General features: G+C 37.0%; 1 protein-coding gene across 13 annotated transcripts in view; it reads right to left on the reverse strand.

The window, feature by feature from the left end:
* Positions 1–4,616: 4,616 nt before the first annotated feature.
* SLC4A10 (solute carrier family 4 member 10) overlaps positions 4,617–16,061 on the reverse strand; it is a 277,108-nt gene continuing 265,663 nt past the window's right edge. For 5 of the 13 annotated variants that reach the window (XM_036023392.1, XM_028508734.2, XM_028508725.2 and 2 more), the window contains 3 exons: positions 15,138–15,205; positions 12,564–12,680; positions 6,180–6,785 (listed from right to left, as the gene is read on the reverse strand). In XM_036023392.1, coding sequence (XP_035879285.1) covers positions 6,719–6,785; positions 12,564–12,680; positions 15,138–15,205 — 252 coding nt within the window. In that variant the 3' untranslated portion in view covers positions 6,180–6,718. Of the gene's footprint in view, positions 6,786–11,692; positions 12,681–15,137; positions 15,206–16,061 lie in introns of all 13 variants that reach the window. The other 8 variants (XM_028508732.2, XM_028508727.2, XM_036023393.1 and 5 more) reach the window with 4 other exon arrangements.

Raw genomic sequence — 16,061 nt, forward strand, 5'->3', positions numbered from 1 at the left:
CCACTTGGCATTTGCTGATTTTACTCTAAGTTGATGTAAGAATTCCAATTTATAAATCTACTAGATTTTTATATTTAAGACTTAATAAGTGTCTCTAAGTGTAAAACATACCAAAAACACAAGAATGCCTTTTTTCAGAGCGCAAAGTGAGAGAACTTTTTTCTACTGAATTGTGACAGTTCTTTTAGCAGTGTCTAAGAACCTTTTTAAATACAGCCTGAATGACCTGGAGTGTGTATTCAAGATTTCTGAGGGACGCAAATGTTGAGAATGGGAGATGAACACATTAATAAAGCACAATGTCACTATCTATAAGAAAAGCTTGGAGGATGGTATTAGTAAAATGAATGTCATGCTCAGTAGAAATTTATCATCTTTCTGAATGTCACCTTTATATGATAATATTAATATTTAAGCCCAAGAATTTGAATTAATAAAAAGAAAGATAATTTTCCTACAGTTAAATTGAGAAGAAAATCTTTTCTTGTATCACAGACTTGAAACTTCAACAAACCCAATCAAAGTTCTTACTCTACATAATCTTTCATCTGAACAATCATCCCAAATTTGTGGGATGTTTAAAACACAAGTATAGTGAGAAATGTGACTCATCAAACAACCAAAACACTAACTATTCCATTAAGTTTCTCCTACCCAAAGTCATGATATGTGTGACTCATAGGCAAGGGAATAAAAATTTTATTGAGTAGGTTTGGTTTCCAGTGTTAATCACAGCTATATGAGTGACAAAGAAAATGTAATATAGCTGAGGAGAAATATTCACATCTTAACCCAAGTTTGGTCACATGAGCTAGAATTGAGTGCCCCGTTAAATGAGGAAGGCTTCTACACTTCACCTCCTGCTGGAGATACAGGATACAGCAGCTGAGTTTACATGGACATAGTTAGCATCTCAGAGCCCCCATTTTCAGTGAGAAACATTTTAAAGACCATTACTTAGCCACTTTGAACCCCAGTTTAAGTGTGTGTGTATATATATACACATCATATTTTGCCATGTATAATGTATACTTTTTGCCCAAATTTTTGAGGGAAAAATAAGGATGTGCATTATTCATGGGTATAATGATTACATACCATGGGTATAATGAAGGGTATAATAATCCTGTGTATAATGAGCACAAAAATGTGGGCATGAATTATACACAGCAAAATATGGTATAGTCTGTTTAGAAGGTATCCAGCCATGTAACATGAAAAATAAGAGACATTTATTGAAGAAGATACAAGATACAAGAAACATTGTACATAGGATAATGATGCCTCAGTCCCCTTCGAAGTAGTCACCCTGAGACCTCACACAGTTCTTCCAGTCACCGTCAGCTGCCCTGTTGTATTTTCCTGAATCTCATCAGGAAAAGAGATCTGAAATCTCTTCCCTTTCAAAGGTGATTTTAGTTTTGGGAATAGCCAGAAGTCACAGGGAGCCAAAATGGGCTGTAAGGGGGCTGAGTCTCTTGGGTGATTTGATGTTTCACCAAAAAAAATCTGCATGAGACATGCTGCATGAGTGGGCACACTGTGGTGATAAAGCTGCCAATCACCAGTTGCCCAGAGCTGTGGCCTTCTGAATCCTCCAAATAGTTTTCGCAGAGGAATGTTCAAGCTTAATGCAAAATTTGATGCAGATTCACTGCTCTATTCACTCAGTCATTTTGAATGCAACAGCCACACAGTACACATGCTCACTCAGTGCATCTACCATCCCCACTGACTGGTACAGTGAAGTCATCATTGTTTATGCGTGTGCATTCCAGCCCAGTTTCCTTGCCTGCCAGGTTCCATACATGTTGTACAAACCATTCTCATTATATTAACAGTGGCTGGACTTTTTCTGGACAGACCTTGTCGTATATGTGATATAGGTACTGTGTCTGGCATTGTATCTTATGCCCTGCGCCTTCCTTTCCCCTTTTCCCTCCCCCTAGTCACAATTATTGAGTTTCTTCTCCCCGTCTGATGCTCCATAGACTGCATGGGCTTTTACTTGAGGCTTCAGTGTCTGCAGGTGCTAGACACACCTTCAAAAAGAAGCATTTATTTTTGTTCAAATACTAGCATGTAAGTGAGAATCCTTTTTGGATCTTTAATCCTTTTTAATAAACTGATCTTCTGATACACTGGACTTATAACTCTGTCCACATCCTTTGCTGGAGGGAAGAGATCACAGAACTAGGCCCTAGAGAGTTACAAAGGAGCAGGGGGGAACACTATTCCTACTTTCAGGGAGCTATAAACAAATGACAGAAGTAAGTCACATGGCAGACATCTATGACTCCAGTCATACTTGATGGCAAGACGACGTCGACACAAAGCTAAGTCTGAGGTAAAAGTGGGTGTAATGAAGAGAATAAAAGGATGGGCAGAGGGCAGGTGGTTTTGGACCCAGATGAGCCAGACATCGGCTGAACTTTGTAATGAATATAGATTTCATTCATTCATAGTCTCAGAATTACTGCTGATATCATGTTTTTCAGAACATTTTTTTCAAATAAAACCCAAGATATTTTATACCCAGGAGTTCTCTACATAAAAGGATTTATAACAAAGCTATCATATCTGGAGTGACCAATTAAGGACTCAAGGAGCTCTGTTTAAGCCTCTGAAAGCCATCCTGGGAGCAGCATCCCTTAGGAAGCAGTTCCACTTTTTCTCCACAGTAATCTCTACGGTGCTGCCAGACTAAACTTTCCAAAAACCCATGCTTCTCCATTACTCAAAACTCTTAATGGATAAAATTCAAATATCCTGATAGAGAATTCAACATGATTTATGTTTTCAACCTGTGCTCCTACCTTTTCTTACAGGTCTCCACTACCCTCCTAACACTCCAGCATATCAAGCTGTTTGTTGGCTTCCAAATATGCCATATACTAAATATGTCAGGATCCAGTTATAACACATACTTTAATTTTTTGTTTCATTTTTATTTCAATGCTGACATGTGATGGGGAATCTCTGCAGTTCTTGGAGTAGATTTCCTGCCCCATTTCCATCCTAATTCATATGCTACCTCATATAACATTTTCCTCAAACTCTGCCTTACTCAAAGTTCCATCCTTGATTTATTCACTGCTTTAATCATAACACCAACTTAGCTATGTTGTCTGCCCTGCCCTTAAAGAAAGCATCGCAGTGCCATTTTCAAAGTTCCAACCCAAAGGATAGGGGCTAATGAACCAATAACAACTGAATTGGAGTAACAGTTATATCAGTGGGCTACAGCTTTCTAAGGAAACACCCAAAGAAATCTCTAAAATAAAGTATTACCATAACCTGGAATGTTGGGTTTCTTCAAGAGGACTGATTACAAGTAGCCTTTCAAAGTAGGTATTTCGAGAATCATCATATTATCCAATTACATTCATAAAATTTGTCAGGGGTTGTCATTATCATTTCATTCTATTGTGTGAATATATGAGATTGATATTTTGGAAATATGGAGAGCAGCCTGACAAATTATATAAAATGGTCAAGTGCCCAGGAGCCAATAGGCTAAAGTTAAACAGAAAGAGAAGTAGGTCAATGAAGATAACAAACTGCACAACTATCAACAAGTGAACCTAAAAACAAACTAAGTAAACACGTAGAACAGGAACAGAATCACAGAAGTGGGCTCACATGGAGGGTTATCAGTGGGGAAGGGGAAGAAAGGGAGAATGGGGGAAAAAAGGTTCAGCGGAGTAAGTTAGCATAAATGGTAGGTAGAAAATAGACATGGGGAGGTTAAGAATAGCATAGGAAATGGAGAAGCCAAAGAACTTATATGTATGACCCATGGATATGAACTAAGTGGGTGAATGCTGGTGGGATGGTGAGTGCAGGGCAGAGGGGAATAAAGGGGAGAAAAAATGGGCCAACTATAATAACATAATCAATAAGATATTAAAAAAGAAAAAAGAAAAAATGGGCCCCACTTCAAGAGCCAAAAAAATATTCTCTAAGATCTAGAGATCACATTGAAATATGAGTTGCTTATGGCTTGTCAGTGGGAAGTTTTCGTTTCTATCAGGCTATGTATGAATTTAAACTACACTGAGGAAATATTCAGATTACATCTAGGAAAAAGCTTCCCAATATCGAAAGCTGTGAAATGGTAGCAGTTTCAAAGTAAACTCACAAGTCAAGAGAAAAATATTAACCGAAATGTTCTGAATGCAATTATCTCCCCAACAAACAGCCAGATGGCTACAAGAGAATAAGGGTCAACTGACCTACTCTGATAGACGGGAGTGACAGATTTTAAGAAACGCTTTTGCCATGGTGGGTAAAAAGCAGAAGTGTAAGAAGTTCCAGTACTGAGAAATCCTACCAATGACACTGGACGCTCTTATGGGTCATGGTGAACAATGCTATGTGACCAATAGTGCTCTATGGGAAAATGAAGACATACATTCTAATACAGCTCTCAAAATGTTCTGTTCATAAAGTTCATTCTGTATTGATACTCTTGAAATGCTACTTTACCAAGTTTTCTTTATATCACAGGTGTCTAAATTCAAGTATTAGATTCAAACAATCAAAATGTGTCTACATCGATTTACCGATTAACTCTACAGGATAGAAAAGACAAAAACACTCAGGTCACAATTTAAAATGTGCAAGAAAATTAGTTAGGATAATATTATTTCCACATAACATTTCTTAGTGTGAAAACACCATATCCTAGTCACATTTACACATTACTTGGCAATAAATTACATTCAAGATAGTCACTAATTTTGACCAGGAATCTGAAATTAGGAGGAAATATATAGCACTACATTTTCCTATATTTATATGAGTTCAAAATATTAGGATTGACATAGGGATATCAAGATTCACATGAAAACAAAATGACTATAAAAATACTCAGAAATACAGAATTTCATCAGATATGATTGCTTATTCAAATAGGTGATCATGTGAAGGTTTTAATTTCACTATGAGCATTTCAAACAGAATGGTTATTAATATATTAAAACACTAAGAGGCTGCTTATGGGACTGACCTGGCATGTACAACTAGTCTAAATCATAAAACAATGGGGAATGTTTATGATACAGTATCTGTATTATAAAATACACAAAGCAACATATTAGAATGGAAGTTTCTGTATTTTTCCCTTGGCATTTATAAACACAGACTTTATTAACTGCATATTCTTTCTTGTATTTTTTAGGCTTATGTTCCATAAAATAAATGGCTCCTTAAGAGATTGTGAGGGGGAATTTTTCAGAAGGGATCAAAATGTTGAACCTAATGAAGGCTTTGTGATAGTTTTGTTTTCCCTCATAAGCTTAATCACAAGAGCATTTGTTTTTCATATGCTGTTGTTGCTCACTTTTCACACACACTTATACACAGAATATGTATTAATCACTTTCAGGACAGGGCTTTGAATGATTATGAATTGGACACTGAAGATTATAATGTTATGATCACTGATCATTATTAGGAAACAAGAGTACTATGAGACAGTCTTTGTTAACTTGACATTCATCTAAAACAAAAGAAACACTGTATTTTTAGCAAATGCTCAAAATTCTTGACTTTTACTTCCTCTGATAAGCTTAGTAAAGATGATTTTATATGACTGAAATATCTACAGAACTTTTCAAACAGAATCTAAAATTTCATTTAAAAGATATTTTTTTCCAACATGTATTTAATTAAAAAGTGGGAAAAGAGCTTTACAGAAAAAATGTCAATGAGAGACCCATCAGTCTAACATCCAAACGTGATGCAAGGAGCAGCATTAGCAGTACACGACTTTTAGCAGCAGAGCAACTGCACAGGAGTGGTGGTTTCATGTGCAGTGACTCACCACTGGTATTCCACGAGTGTGTGTGTGTATGTATATATACGTATACACACACACACACACACACCTATAGGATGTATTGTATATATATATATAATATATTATATAATATACATACATATATATGATAGGTTTATTTGGACAATATCTGTTGCCAATAGGAGAGAAATTAACAGCACAGTTCTGATAAAGGTTTTTGGGAAATCTCACAAACTTGGTTTCTAAAGCAGTTCCATACAAGCCTAATATTTGATTATGTAAGCACAACTTGAATCTTAAGCAAATACTACTTGACTCTTTGCATTAATGTCTGATTCTTTTAAACAATTTGTGAAATAGGTCTCTCTGTATTTTGTCAAATTTAAATTTTAGTTACATACAAATTCTGAAGTATTAATGTATCATATTAAATCAAGCAAGTGGCATAATTCATTTTATTAAAAATGCTTTCCCACTAATTTTTGATTGTTGGGTCTTTTGAAATAAGTCACTAATGCTAATCTATAAAAATAAGACTACCTTCAAAATTCTGCTCAATGAAATTACCAGGCATCTTCAGGTCACTACAGTAAGAAAATACAAACTAGGTAAATATTACTTATCTCTTTAAGAAAGCTATTGCTCTCATAAAACTGACAATGAGGATCTAGTGTTTACAAATGCCTCACACACACAAGCAATGCAGAGGTTCTTGCATTAGCTACTGTAAATGCTCACAAGGGTGTCTCAGTGCTCAGAAGTTTAAACACAGAAATGAAACAAGTAGTGCACTACTTACAGTATGAAGGTGGGTTTGGGATGAGAGACAGAATTTACAATACATGATCAAAGCAGTTTTATTAATAATTGTGGCACTCTTCTCATATATTTATAAAAAATAAATTGAAGATCAAGTCATAGACAAGTCTCCCTGTCAACACCTTTCTGTGAGTCAGCTTTCTTCTCTTTTCGGCTTTCAGTGCTACAGAGGGGAGAAAAAGGAGACATTTATTACTGAAATCCAGCATGGCTACTGTAAGATCTGTTTGCTCAGACACAAAACCAACTGACCCCAAAGCAGCACAAGGGAACCTACGCATTGCTTTTTCATGCTCCAAAGCATACATAGATAGCAACAATTAAAATCCCCTGTGCTAAGTGAGATAGAGAACAAGAATTAGCAGAAAGGGAGGAATTCAAAAACCGGACATTTTTAAACAGTTTCCAAAGCAGACAAGATTAATACCATGGTTTCATTTGGGCAAATGAATCATTGCTGATTAGTGAAAACTCCAGCCATGCCTTGTCTCAAGATAGTACTGACTCTATAAATGATACAACCAAGGTGTCACAGAAGCTATTTCTGGGCTCTGCTGCAAGAGGCCTGTCCTTGGTGCATGAACTGGAGCCTGGTTCTTGGTGAGAACTGTGTCCTGGTCAGTAGGAGACACACCTCTGCAGGCCTGGAACAAAGGCGGTCACCCTTCATGCTGCCCGCCAGACACCTATGCTGCCCCTTCACAGACAAACTCTGTCCAGCACAGGAGCAATGTCTTACCTTACCTCTTCCAGCATAAACTGTCTCAAGCAGCTTCTATTCTGTCTATTCTTCACTTAATTTTATTAATGGGAAAGCTGGTAATGTGACTCTCCCATTTGCATCTTCTTTTTGTTCAGTATCATTTATTTTTCCTACTCTCATGTTGACAGTTTTTATGTAAAATTCGAACAATGTGCTCCTATCCACGAAGCCCACACCAAATGTATGTGCTCCCAGAAGGGCAGAGTGCTGCCCCCCACCAGTTCCAGCCCCAGGCAGAGCCCTCCTTATCCGAGCTGCTCTGTGCCCCCCTCTGCTGCTGGCACCCTCTGAGGCCCTGAGCTCGGACTACCCAGGCATTGATACTGCTAACTTTGGCCCTTAATGTGAACTTATGAAATGGTTGCTGGTGGGGAAATCCTGGGCTTTATAACATTCTCCAAGTCACAAAGTGACAGTTGAAACCCTTTTTTTCCACAGGGCCTCCTGTGCAGCTTTTATAATGGTCAATAGCTTAGACACATTCTGAGAGTGTGTTTTTTAAATTGTTTTTTCCTCCAATTCAAGCTAGAAACAGCCCTTCTCAGTTGTCACCACCACCCGGCACCATCAGGTAAGAAGTGTCGGAGCTTCTGCCATCGGTGGCACGCTGCCAGTGCTGAGAGCTGGTGTGAGCGAGCGTCTATGGCGCTCAGGTTTATGCCTGCCACACTTCTCAGCACACACTACTTACAGGTCAGAGTGAAGCAACTTTTTTCCCTTCTCTTCTCTCCTTCCATGAGAAGAGATGACAGTGTGCACATGATGTGTTGAGAGCCTTAACTCTGTATTTTTAACTTCTCTATCTAAATGACTCACTTTCTTCTACTTTAAGTTTCTTTCCTATGACAAGTGTCTGCTGCCCCACTTCCAAATTAACTTTTCCTTGGGCTTTACCTGACTCTAGTCTCATCTGCTAAACAGAGCCAATGGAAAGGGCCATTAGCAGGCAGTGAAGGAAGCCGGGGGCTTGGAACAGAAAATTGCATTCAGTTCCCAGGAGCTAAGGATGAGCTGTATGACTTTGGCTTGGCCATTTAACTTCGCTGGAACTTGGTTTCCTTGTCTGGAAATTAGTTTGGACTAGGTGACCAAGTTCGCTTGTAGTACGAATGCCAAGCTTTTGAGGCTGGTATGCTCAACTTTAATGAACTCTTCTTGTCTTTTGAAAGATAGAATAGCAGATCCTATCTGTGGAAGACTGAGGGGACAGAAACACACTGGCCCCCATACACACACAGTTCCTGTGTGCACAATGTCCTGCTATATAATCTTTTGATAAATGAGTACATTCCTCGTGCAGTATTAGTCACCAAGGGTGGACAAAGAGACTCAGAATGTCAACTTCATTCACAGACATGCTTGCAGCTGATGTCCTGCTTTGTTCATACTGGGTGTTTGGTTACAAAACCACTACCGATTATGATTGGGATTTTTCTTCTTTAAAAACCAGTAGTTGGGTATTAAATTAGATTTCAGCATACTATGAAGTAGAAATTTTATAACCACCTCATAGTATCTATAAAAAATATCAACTTGAATTTTCTTACTCTATGGCTATTACTCTATTCTTTGTTATACTGATTTTGTCAGTGCCCATCAGTTCTAAATTTTCATTATAATAAATAAACAACATATATTTATTAACTATATATCATATCTATTATATATTATAATAAACATGCATTGCCATATATTGCTATTATATGTCATATATATGACATGTATTATATATTTAATGTAATATGTATTATATTAAATAGTATTCTGTAAAGACGAAGGTATACAAGATGGATGAGACAGTGTCCTTGACCTTGAGGAGTTACAATTTAAAATTAAAGAAAGTAATATTTTCAGAGAGAGCAAACCCTAACCTACCACATGTATGCTGCTAAGCAATCTTGAAACTGTTATTTTTCAATAACACCAAAATAGTTCTTATAAATGACATCAACCAAAAAGTTATGACAAGGCCTAGCAAATCAAAGCAAGAAAAAGAATCCAGGATAGAAGGTAGAGGGAGTGGGGGTATATGAGGGAGCAGGAAGGGTGTCCCATGTATAGGTTCAAAATAAATGTCAGTCATGGGAATTTGTGGAAGATTTGAGACGGTCAAATGCTTCTTATGGTATGATATGGATCCATAGTGCAAACTTTGTCTCTGTTTTTTTTTTGGTTCAAGCAAGAGTTTTTATGTCATGATATTTTAGGTACTCTTTAAAGTAAACAATAAAGTCTAGTAATGCTTTTCACTAGAAAAACCTAGTTGTTTTAAAAAAACACATATCTAGATTACTTTTGACAGGAGATTAACTCTAGTGAACAAAGTAATATGTTTTGAGCAGGTATAGTTTTAAAGATCATTCTTTATATTTTGATATAACCACTTGTTTTTTATTCTTTGAACACATGTTCCCACTAGCATGAGATTCAAACTACTGTGGAATGAAAGTTTATTTATTTTTTTATCTTTAGATGTGATAAAATCTGTAGGTTTCCATGTGAAAAAATATATCTTGGTTAATGGTAGTCTCTCATTTTCATAACAGTGGAAAATGACGGGAAGAGTGTGGCTTCCAGAAATCTTAAAACCACCAATACTAATAACAGCAATACCTTCCCAAAGCCACTGCTTTCTGTTTGTATCTGTTGGGACATTGAAGTATGATGACCAAGAACCATAAAAATTTAGTGCCTGCTAGACTATACCCATTGGCAAAAACAAGCTTAAAGACCAGGACACCAGGGTCTGTATTTCTTGAGACCTAAGATGGTGCCCTCCCCTCACCCCTAGTTTTCCATCCTTGCATAAGGCCTAAATGCCCAACACAGAAACCTGGATACCTTTTTTAGTAGGCGTTTGGAATAGCAGTTATACTTTCTCCATTATTTCATTCATTTTACATTATCAAGAATATTTTATCCAGTTTAAGTGAAAGAAGGATCTAAAACTAACTGCAAACTCTACCATATCTGTGGAATGTCTAATTTAATCCTAGTTCAACAGTGCTCTTCATACATGGGACAAGCTCCCCTGCAGCTTAGTGAATGGATTGGTGGAAACAGAATAGGTGAGCAACTGCTATGCTTTTTAAAATTGACATCCAAGATCGATGTTTCTTGGGAAGGTACCTGGCAACACTGGGAAAAGCAGCACTTGGTTTTGCCCTGGTGGGAGAGGCTAGGCTCTGGAGCCACCCTCCCTGCTCCCTGTGTCCCCTACACCCACCACCCTCTTCTATCCTCGATTCTCTTGTTTGCTCTGATTTCCTAGGCCCTGTCATGACTGCTTGGTAATGTTTTGGGTTCACGTTTTTTTTTTTTATCAGAGAAATGCCATATTTTTAATATTAAAGGGTCCACAAGCAATATTTCAAAGAGTTTGAGAAGTTACCCTTCTCCTAACTATGATTTTCTTCCAAGATTCATAGCAAAACTGAGTTAGTGTGAAAATGACTCTCCCAGGCTGTAGCAGGGATCTTTGGGAAAGGAAGATACAGCATGTTTTAGAATAGACTACGACTTCTGCTTGAGCTAAGCAAAAATATATATAAAGATTTTAAAGTCCAGTTAAGACAGAAAGTATCTACCAAAAGTCTTTGAGAGAGCCTACTGAGTAATTTACATTAAACTCCTTTGAAATGTTAGAGGTAGTTGACAGAGGGGGTTGGGTGCAGAGGGAAGGAGGAAGACAGACACAGAGAGACACAGAGACAGAGACAGAGAATGAATCCCCAGGTTTCTGGGAGTGAACTCTGCACATCTACTGTTTGTCTTGTTTATGCTGTTGGGGTTAGAGATGACACTGAAGCAGCATGCCATTTTGGGGTGACAAAAACCAGCAATAAGAGATACTCTCTAAGCATAAGGTAGCCTCTTTTTCCGGCCCATGTTTCCAAATATTTTTCAGGAAGGAGACAAAGCTTGCAGGTTTGGAAGCATGGTGGTGCAGAAATGGAAGTGCCCAGTGTTGCAGTCTCTTAATGCAAGGGATAAATCTCCTTTTCCAATATAGAAATTTCATGTCATTATTAAATACAGTTCTGTGAAGTATGTTGATTTACATAGGATGTATCTGTATAAATCATGTGGCGGAAAAGTTTACTCAAGTTTCAACCCCTTTTAAAGAGCTGAGTCGTCATAGGAATGCCATAAACACTCAGGCCGACACTGGATCTAAGCCCACGACTCTGCATGCCTTTTGCCTCCCCAAAACTCACACAGAGAACAAAGGCTGACCAGGTTTTAGGAGACATCACTTAACATAAGGAAATACAATTAAGGAGTAGGTTTGAGGGAGAGAGTCTTACCTTTGGGGAATCAGCTTCTAGAGTGATTAGGAAGGGGAGCTTATGACAAAAATGTAATATAAAAATTAAGTAGAAAGAGTTAATTTAAGGCCATGAAAATAAAAGGAAATTAATAATTATTCACTGTCCCAAATCCCTCAATCACTCTTTAATAAGAAGAGATATTACCATAACAGAGATTTTTCTTTAGATCAGCATCTAAGAAGGCTGATGGTTTGAACTCTTATTTATAAATTCTGGAAAATTCCATTGGAAATCCTATGATGACTCTTGATATTTAAGGATACATTCTTCCCCCAGCATGCATTTAAAATTACCATGCACAACTACAGGAATTGTTTGTAATATTTTCATACAGATAAGTAAGAATGAACAGAACTTTCTGGAGCTGAAAGTTTTGGGGTAAGAAGGTTAGGGAAGATTTTCAAATGGATGAGTAGGAAACTGGAAATGTACTAAATATGAAACCACCATTTCATGTGCCATGTGAGTTTTAAAAAGGACATGAGGGAGTGCAAAATGTGGTCAGACATCAACAGCGTTCTTGGGAAGTGAGTGATAAGGGGATACAATACAATCCTACTGCAAAAGAGTAGGCCAAAGTGAATGTCCAAAGATGTCGTGCATCGGGACTCATTTACAGTACCAAGTACCCCCACTGTCATCGTTTTGGAGTGAACTTTTCATTTGAAAGGGAGATGAAAAATATAACAACCAATATGATAATTATAATTTTATCCACTTTTAAAAAGAATTTTCCAAAACACTTTAGATATAAATTTGATGAAAAGTTATTACATTTTTGCTAATGGATTCATGTCATAAGAATGACTGGGATCAGTTTAAATTCACATTATTTTAGAATTCAAACCTTTTAGAAGGAAAGCTTGACTCCTTATCTTTTGAGTTATCCGCAGTAATCAGAAGGTTCCTCCACAAGGCAGTCTTTGACATTTCATCAGAAATATTGATCACAGATGGATCATCTCTAGATTGTTTGCCGAAAATGAAATAATAAACATTAAATAAGTAGTTGAAGTTATCTAGTGATAGGAAATAAATATAGGATAGTCTTATATAGTATGGTATTTATGATAATTAAAAATTAAGAAGTATCAAATAGTTTTCTCAATTATTAAAAATTTTATGAAAAATAAAAATCTAAACAAAATATTCTAGCTACATAGAAACTGTTTTTGGCTACAGTTATCCAAATTCATTTCAAATTGTCACAGTCGGGTCTGCATGTCCGCTGCTTAGCCCCTTCCCCTAACGATGGTAGCACAGCAGATCATTCACTGCTCTGCTCACATTCTACAGCGATTTCCACTCAGAGTAAAAGCCAAGTGGATGGACAATAAAGCTCTGTTCCCACCCCCACCCTCCAACTGCATCAACTGCTCTTATACCCCTGCCCTTTTCTCTTCCGCCAAAATGTAGTGGCCTCCTGACTACTGCTGACTACACTAATGCTCCTTCACATGCTACAACCCTTTCCCTCCTTTGTTCAGATGCCACCTACTCAGGACTTCACTGATTCCTCTGTTTAAAATTTCTACTTCTATTCCCTCATAGCACTCTCATTCCTCTTTTTTGCTTCTTGTTTTTACTGTGTATTTCATCATCTAAAATACTATACTATTTTACTTTTTCATTCACTTATTTTCTGTCTCTCCCTACCTCTGGTCTTCTTGACTATAAACTTCATGAGGGATTCTTATAAGTACCATGCACTAGCCAATTGTGCCACTGGAGCTCCTCATGAGGGATTCTTGACCATTGGTCCACTGCTGTTCCCACAGAGCTTGGCACTTCCTACTTATTCAATAAATATTTGTTGAATAAATGAAGGCAACCTGTATATTTGGCAGAGGTCTTTCCAAATGGCTAGGGGAGCTTGTAATATCAACACCTGTACAATGTTGGGTGCTTCTTTTGCATTTAAAATGGCACCAGTTATAGGTCACATTCATAATGATCCAAAATATTTCTGGGCTACAAATAACCAAATTGCAGCAGAGATAAATCATAAGCCACGTCAAGGAAAATTTCACTGAATAAGAAAATAGTACTCTTCTTACTACACATAGAAAACGTACTCTGCCGTGAAAAAAAATTAGGTTCTAAAGAAATCCTAGGCTGACCTCACATGACCCTTACTGGAGTTTGCTCACCAGAGAGCAACAAATCCAACTTTTAAGAGAAACATTAAGGGTCTGGAGCAAAACCTTGGCCCCTTTTGTTGTCCAGTCTGGACAAGTGTTCTTTAATTCCTCTAAAACACCCAGCCTTTCGTAGCTCAAAGCATAAGATCAAGTAATTCCCCCCAAAATACTAGGTGGAACCCAGTTTTTTTATGATATTACGTGACAGTCTTATGAACAAGCAAGTATGGAAAATGCTTGATTAAACAGTTGAACTTTTTTTAATGCAGTACTACTTAGATTTTTTAATTTGCCAATGTGATTTGTAAATGTCCAAGCCGGAATACAGTATAGGACATTTTCCAAACTTATTCAACCACATAATCCTTTTGAAAGTTCAGGTACCATGTGAAACTAGGTTTCTACAGAATGCATTGAGAATATGTTGATTCAACTAAATAATCAAAAGGATTTTAAAACTTAAATATTGTTTTCAAAAAGATAAAATACTTTCTATATTTGTTCTCATGCCTAATTGGTACATAATTATATTTTTTAAATCTAGGGCATATGATTTTACAGTTAGATCCTCAAGATCTAGAAGATTCTCTCCTATTTTTTTAACACTATGACAAATTTTCTCAAAGAAATGACTTTTCAGAGAAAAGTCTTATCTGTTTTTTTATTGACATCGCCTTATATTTTTCTTAAGTACTTTGAGATCATATATAGAATTTTTGGCCAAACACTTTTTAAATTTTTTATTATAATTTGTAGGCATTTGCTTTCTTTTGCTATGCCTTTGTGCATGAAGACAATTCACATATTTTAGAGTTGCATAAACATTTCCTAAAGTGATTGGTAAAACAGAATCCTTTAACTCAGAAAATAAATTATTTCTTTGGAAGTGCCTTTTAGCAACAATATCCCGGAGTTTAAACATTTAGCTATGGTCAGTTTAGTGAATACCTAGCTCATTTATCCCAGAACTGAATCTTCACTTGTCTTCAGGTACTATTTTCAGAGGATATGAAAAAGAGTTTTTATATCCACTAAAATATGAAAGAAGAAAAGACTTCAAACGATAACTCACTACCTCCCTTTATTTTAAGCTACTTGGCCAGTCACATAGCTGTTAGTGACAGAACCTAGTATGGGGACAGGCTAATCCAATTTCTAGTTTCACTTCTTTCTACTCCAATACAACTTCAGTAAAGCTCTAGAGGAATCCTTATACTACAAAAGTTTTAAGTAGAGTATATATAACAAAACATTCTATTCCTCAAATTTCATGTTTTTACCTGTAATGCCCTTCCAATGGCAGTTGTACTGCGCCCTCATCTTCCATAGCTAGCATACTTTGTTCTTCCTGGAAAGATAAATGTGAAATATATAAAGTGAACCTGATGAGTCTTCCTTTTACATTGAGAAAAAACACAGATTAATGTTTCACTGTCTCATTAACCCTAGGACCTTCCACTTTGTTTGCATTTATTAATGCTAGCACAGGTCCCTTCAACAAAGAAAGCATCAGCTACCAAGAACATAAGTAATTAATGAGAGTCTCCTATCACAAAGTAATTTAAATGCTAACAACAATCTCCTTCATGTCACTCAATGTAAAATATGGTTAATTTCCAAGCATTTTTTTAAAAGCTCAATCTAATTTTATAAGGACAAAATTGTTTTTATTGTTATAAAATTGAAATTATATTCCCAGAATGCTCTATTAGAAGGGCATGAGAGATGTATTTAGAGCAGTGATCCTCAAACATTAGTTTATGTTAGAATCAAGAGCTTGTTAAAAATACACATTGCTGCCCTGACTGGTGTGGCTCCATTGGTTGGGTGTCATCCTGCAAGGCAAAAGGTCATGCATTCGATTCCAGTCAGGGCACATGCCTGGGTTACGAGTTCGGTCCCTAGTCGGGGTACATACTGACATCAGCCCTACTTGATATCTCTCTCTCACATCAACATTTCTCTCACTCTCTTTACTCCTCCCTTTCCCTCTCTCTAAAAATAAAATCTTTTAAAAAATACAGATTACTGGGTCCCATCTCCAGAGTCTCTGATTCAGTGGGTCTGAAGTAGAGCCCAAGAATTGACATTTCTAATAAGTTTCCAGGTGACACCGATTATGCTTGTCTGAGAACCGCTACTGTAGAGGCTTCAGAGACTTGCAAAGAGACAGTAGAAGGTGTCTCCTTGTATGGACCAAGACT

Source organism: Phyllostomus discolor, chromosome 4 (genome assembly GCF_004126475.2).
Source record: "Phyllostomus discolor isolate MPI-MPIP mPhyDis1 chromosome 4, mPhyDis1.pri.v3, whole genome shotgun sequence".
In the NCBI taxonomy this organism is placed as follows: Eukaryota; Metazoa; Chordata; class Mammalia; order Chiroptera; family Phyllostomidae; genus Phyllostomus; species Phyllostomus discolor.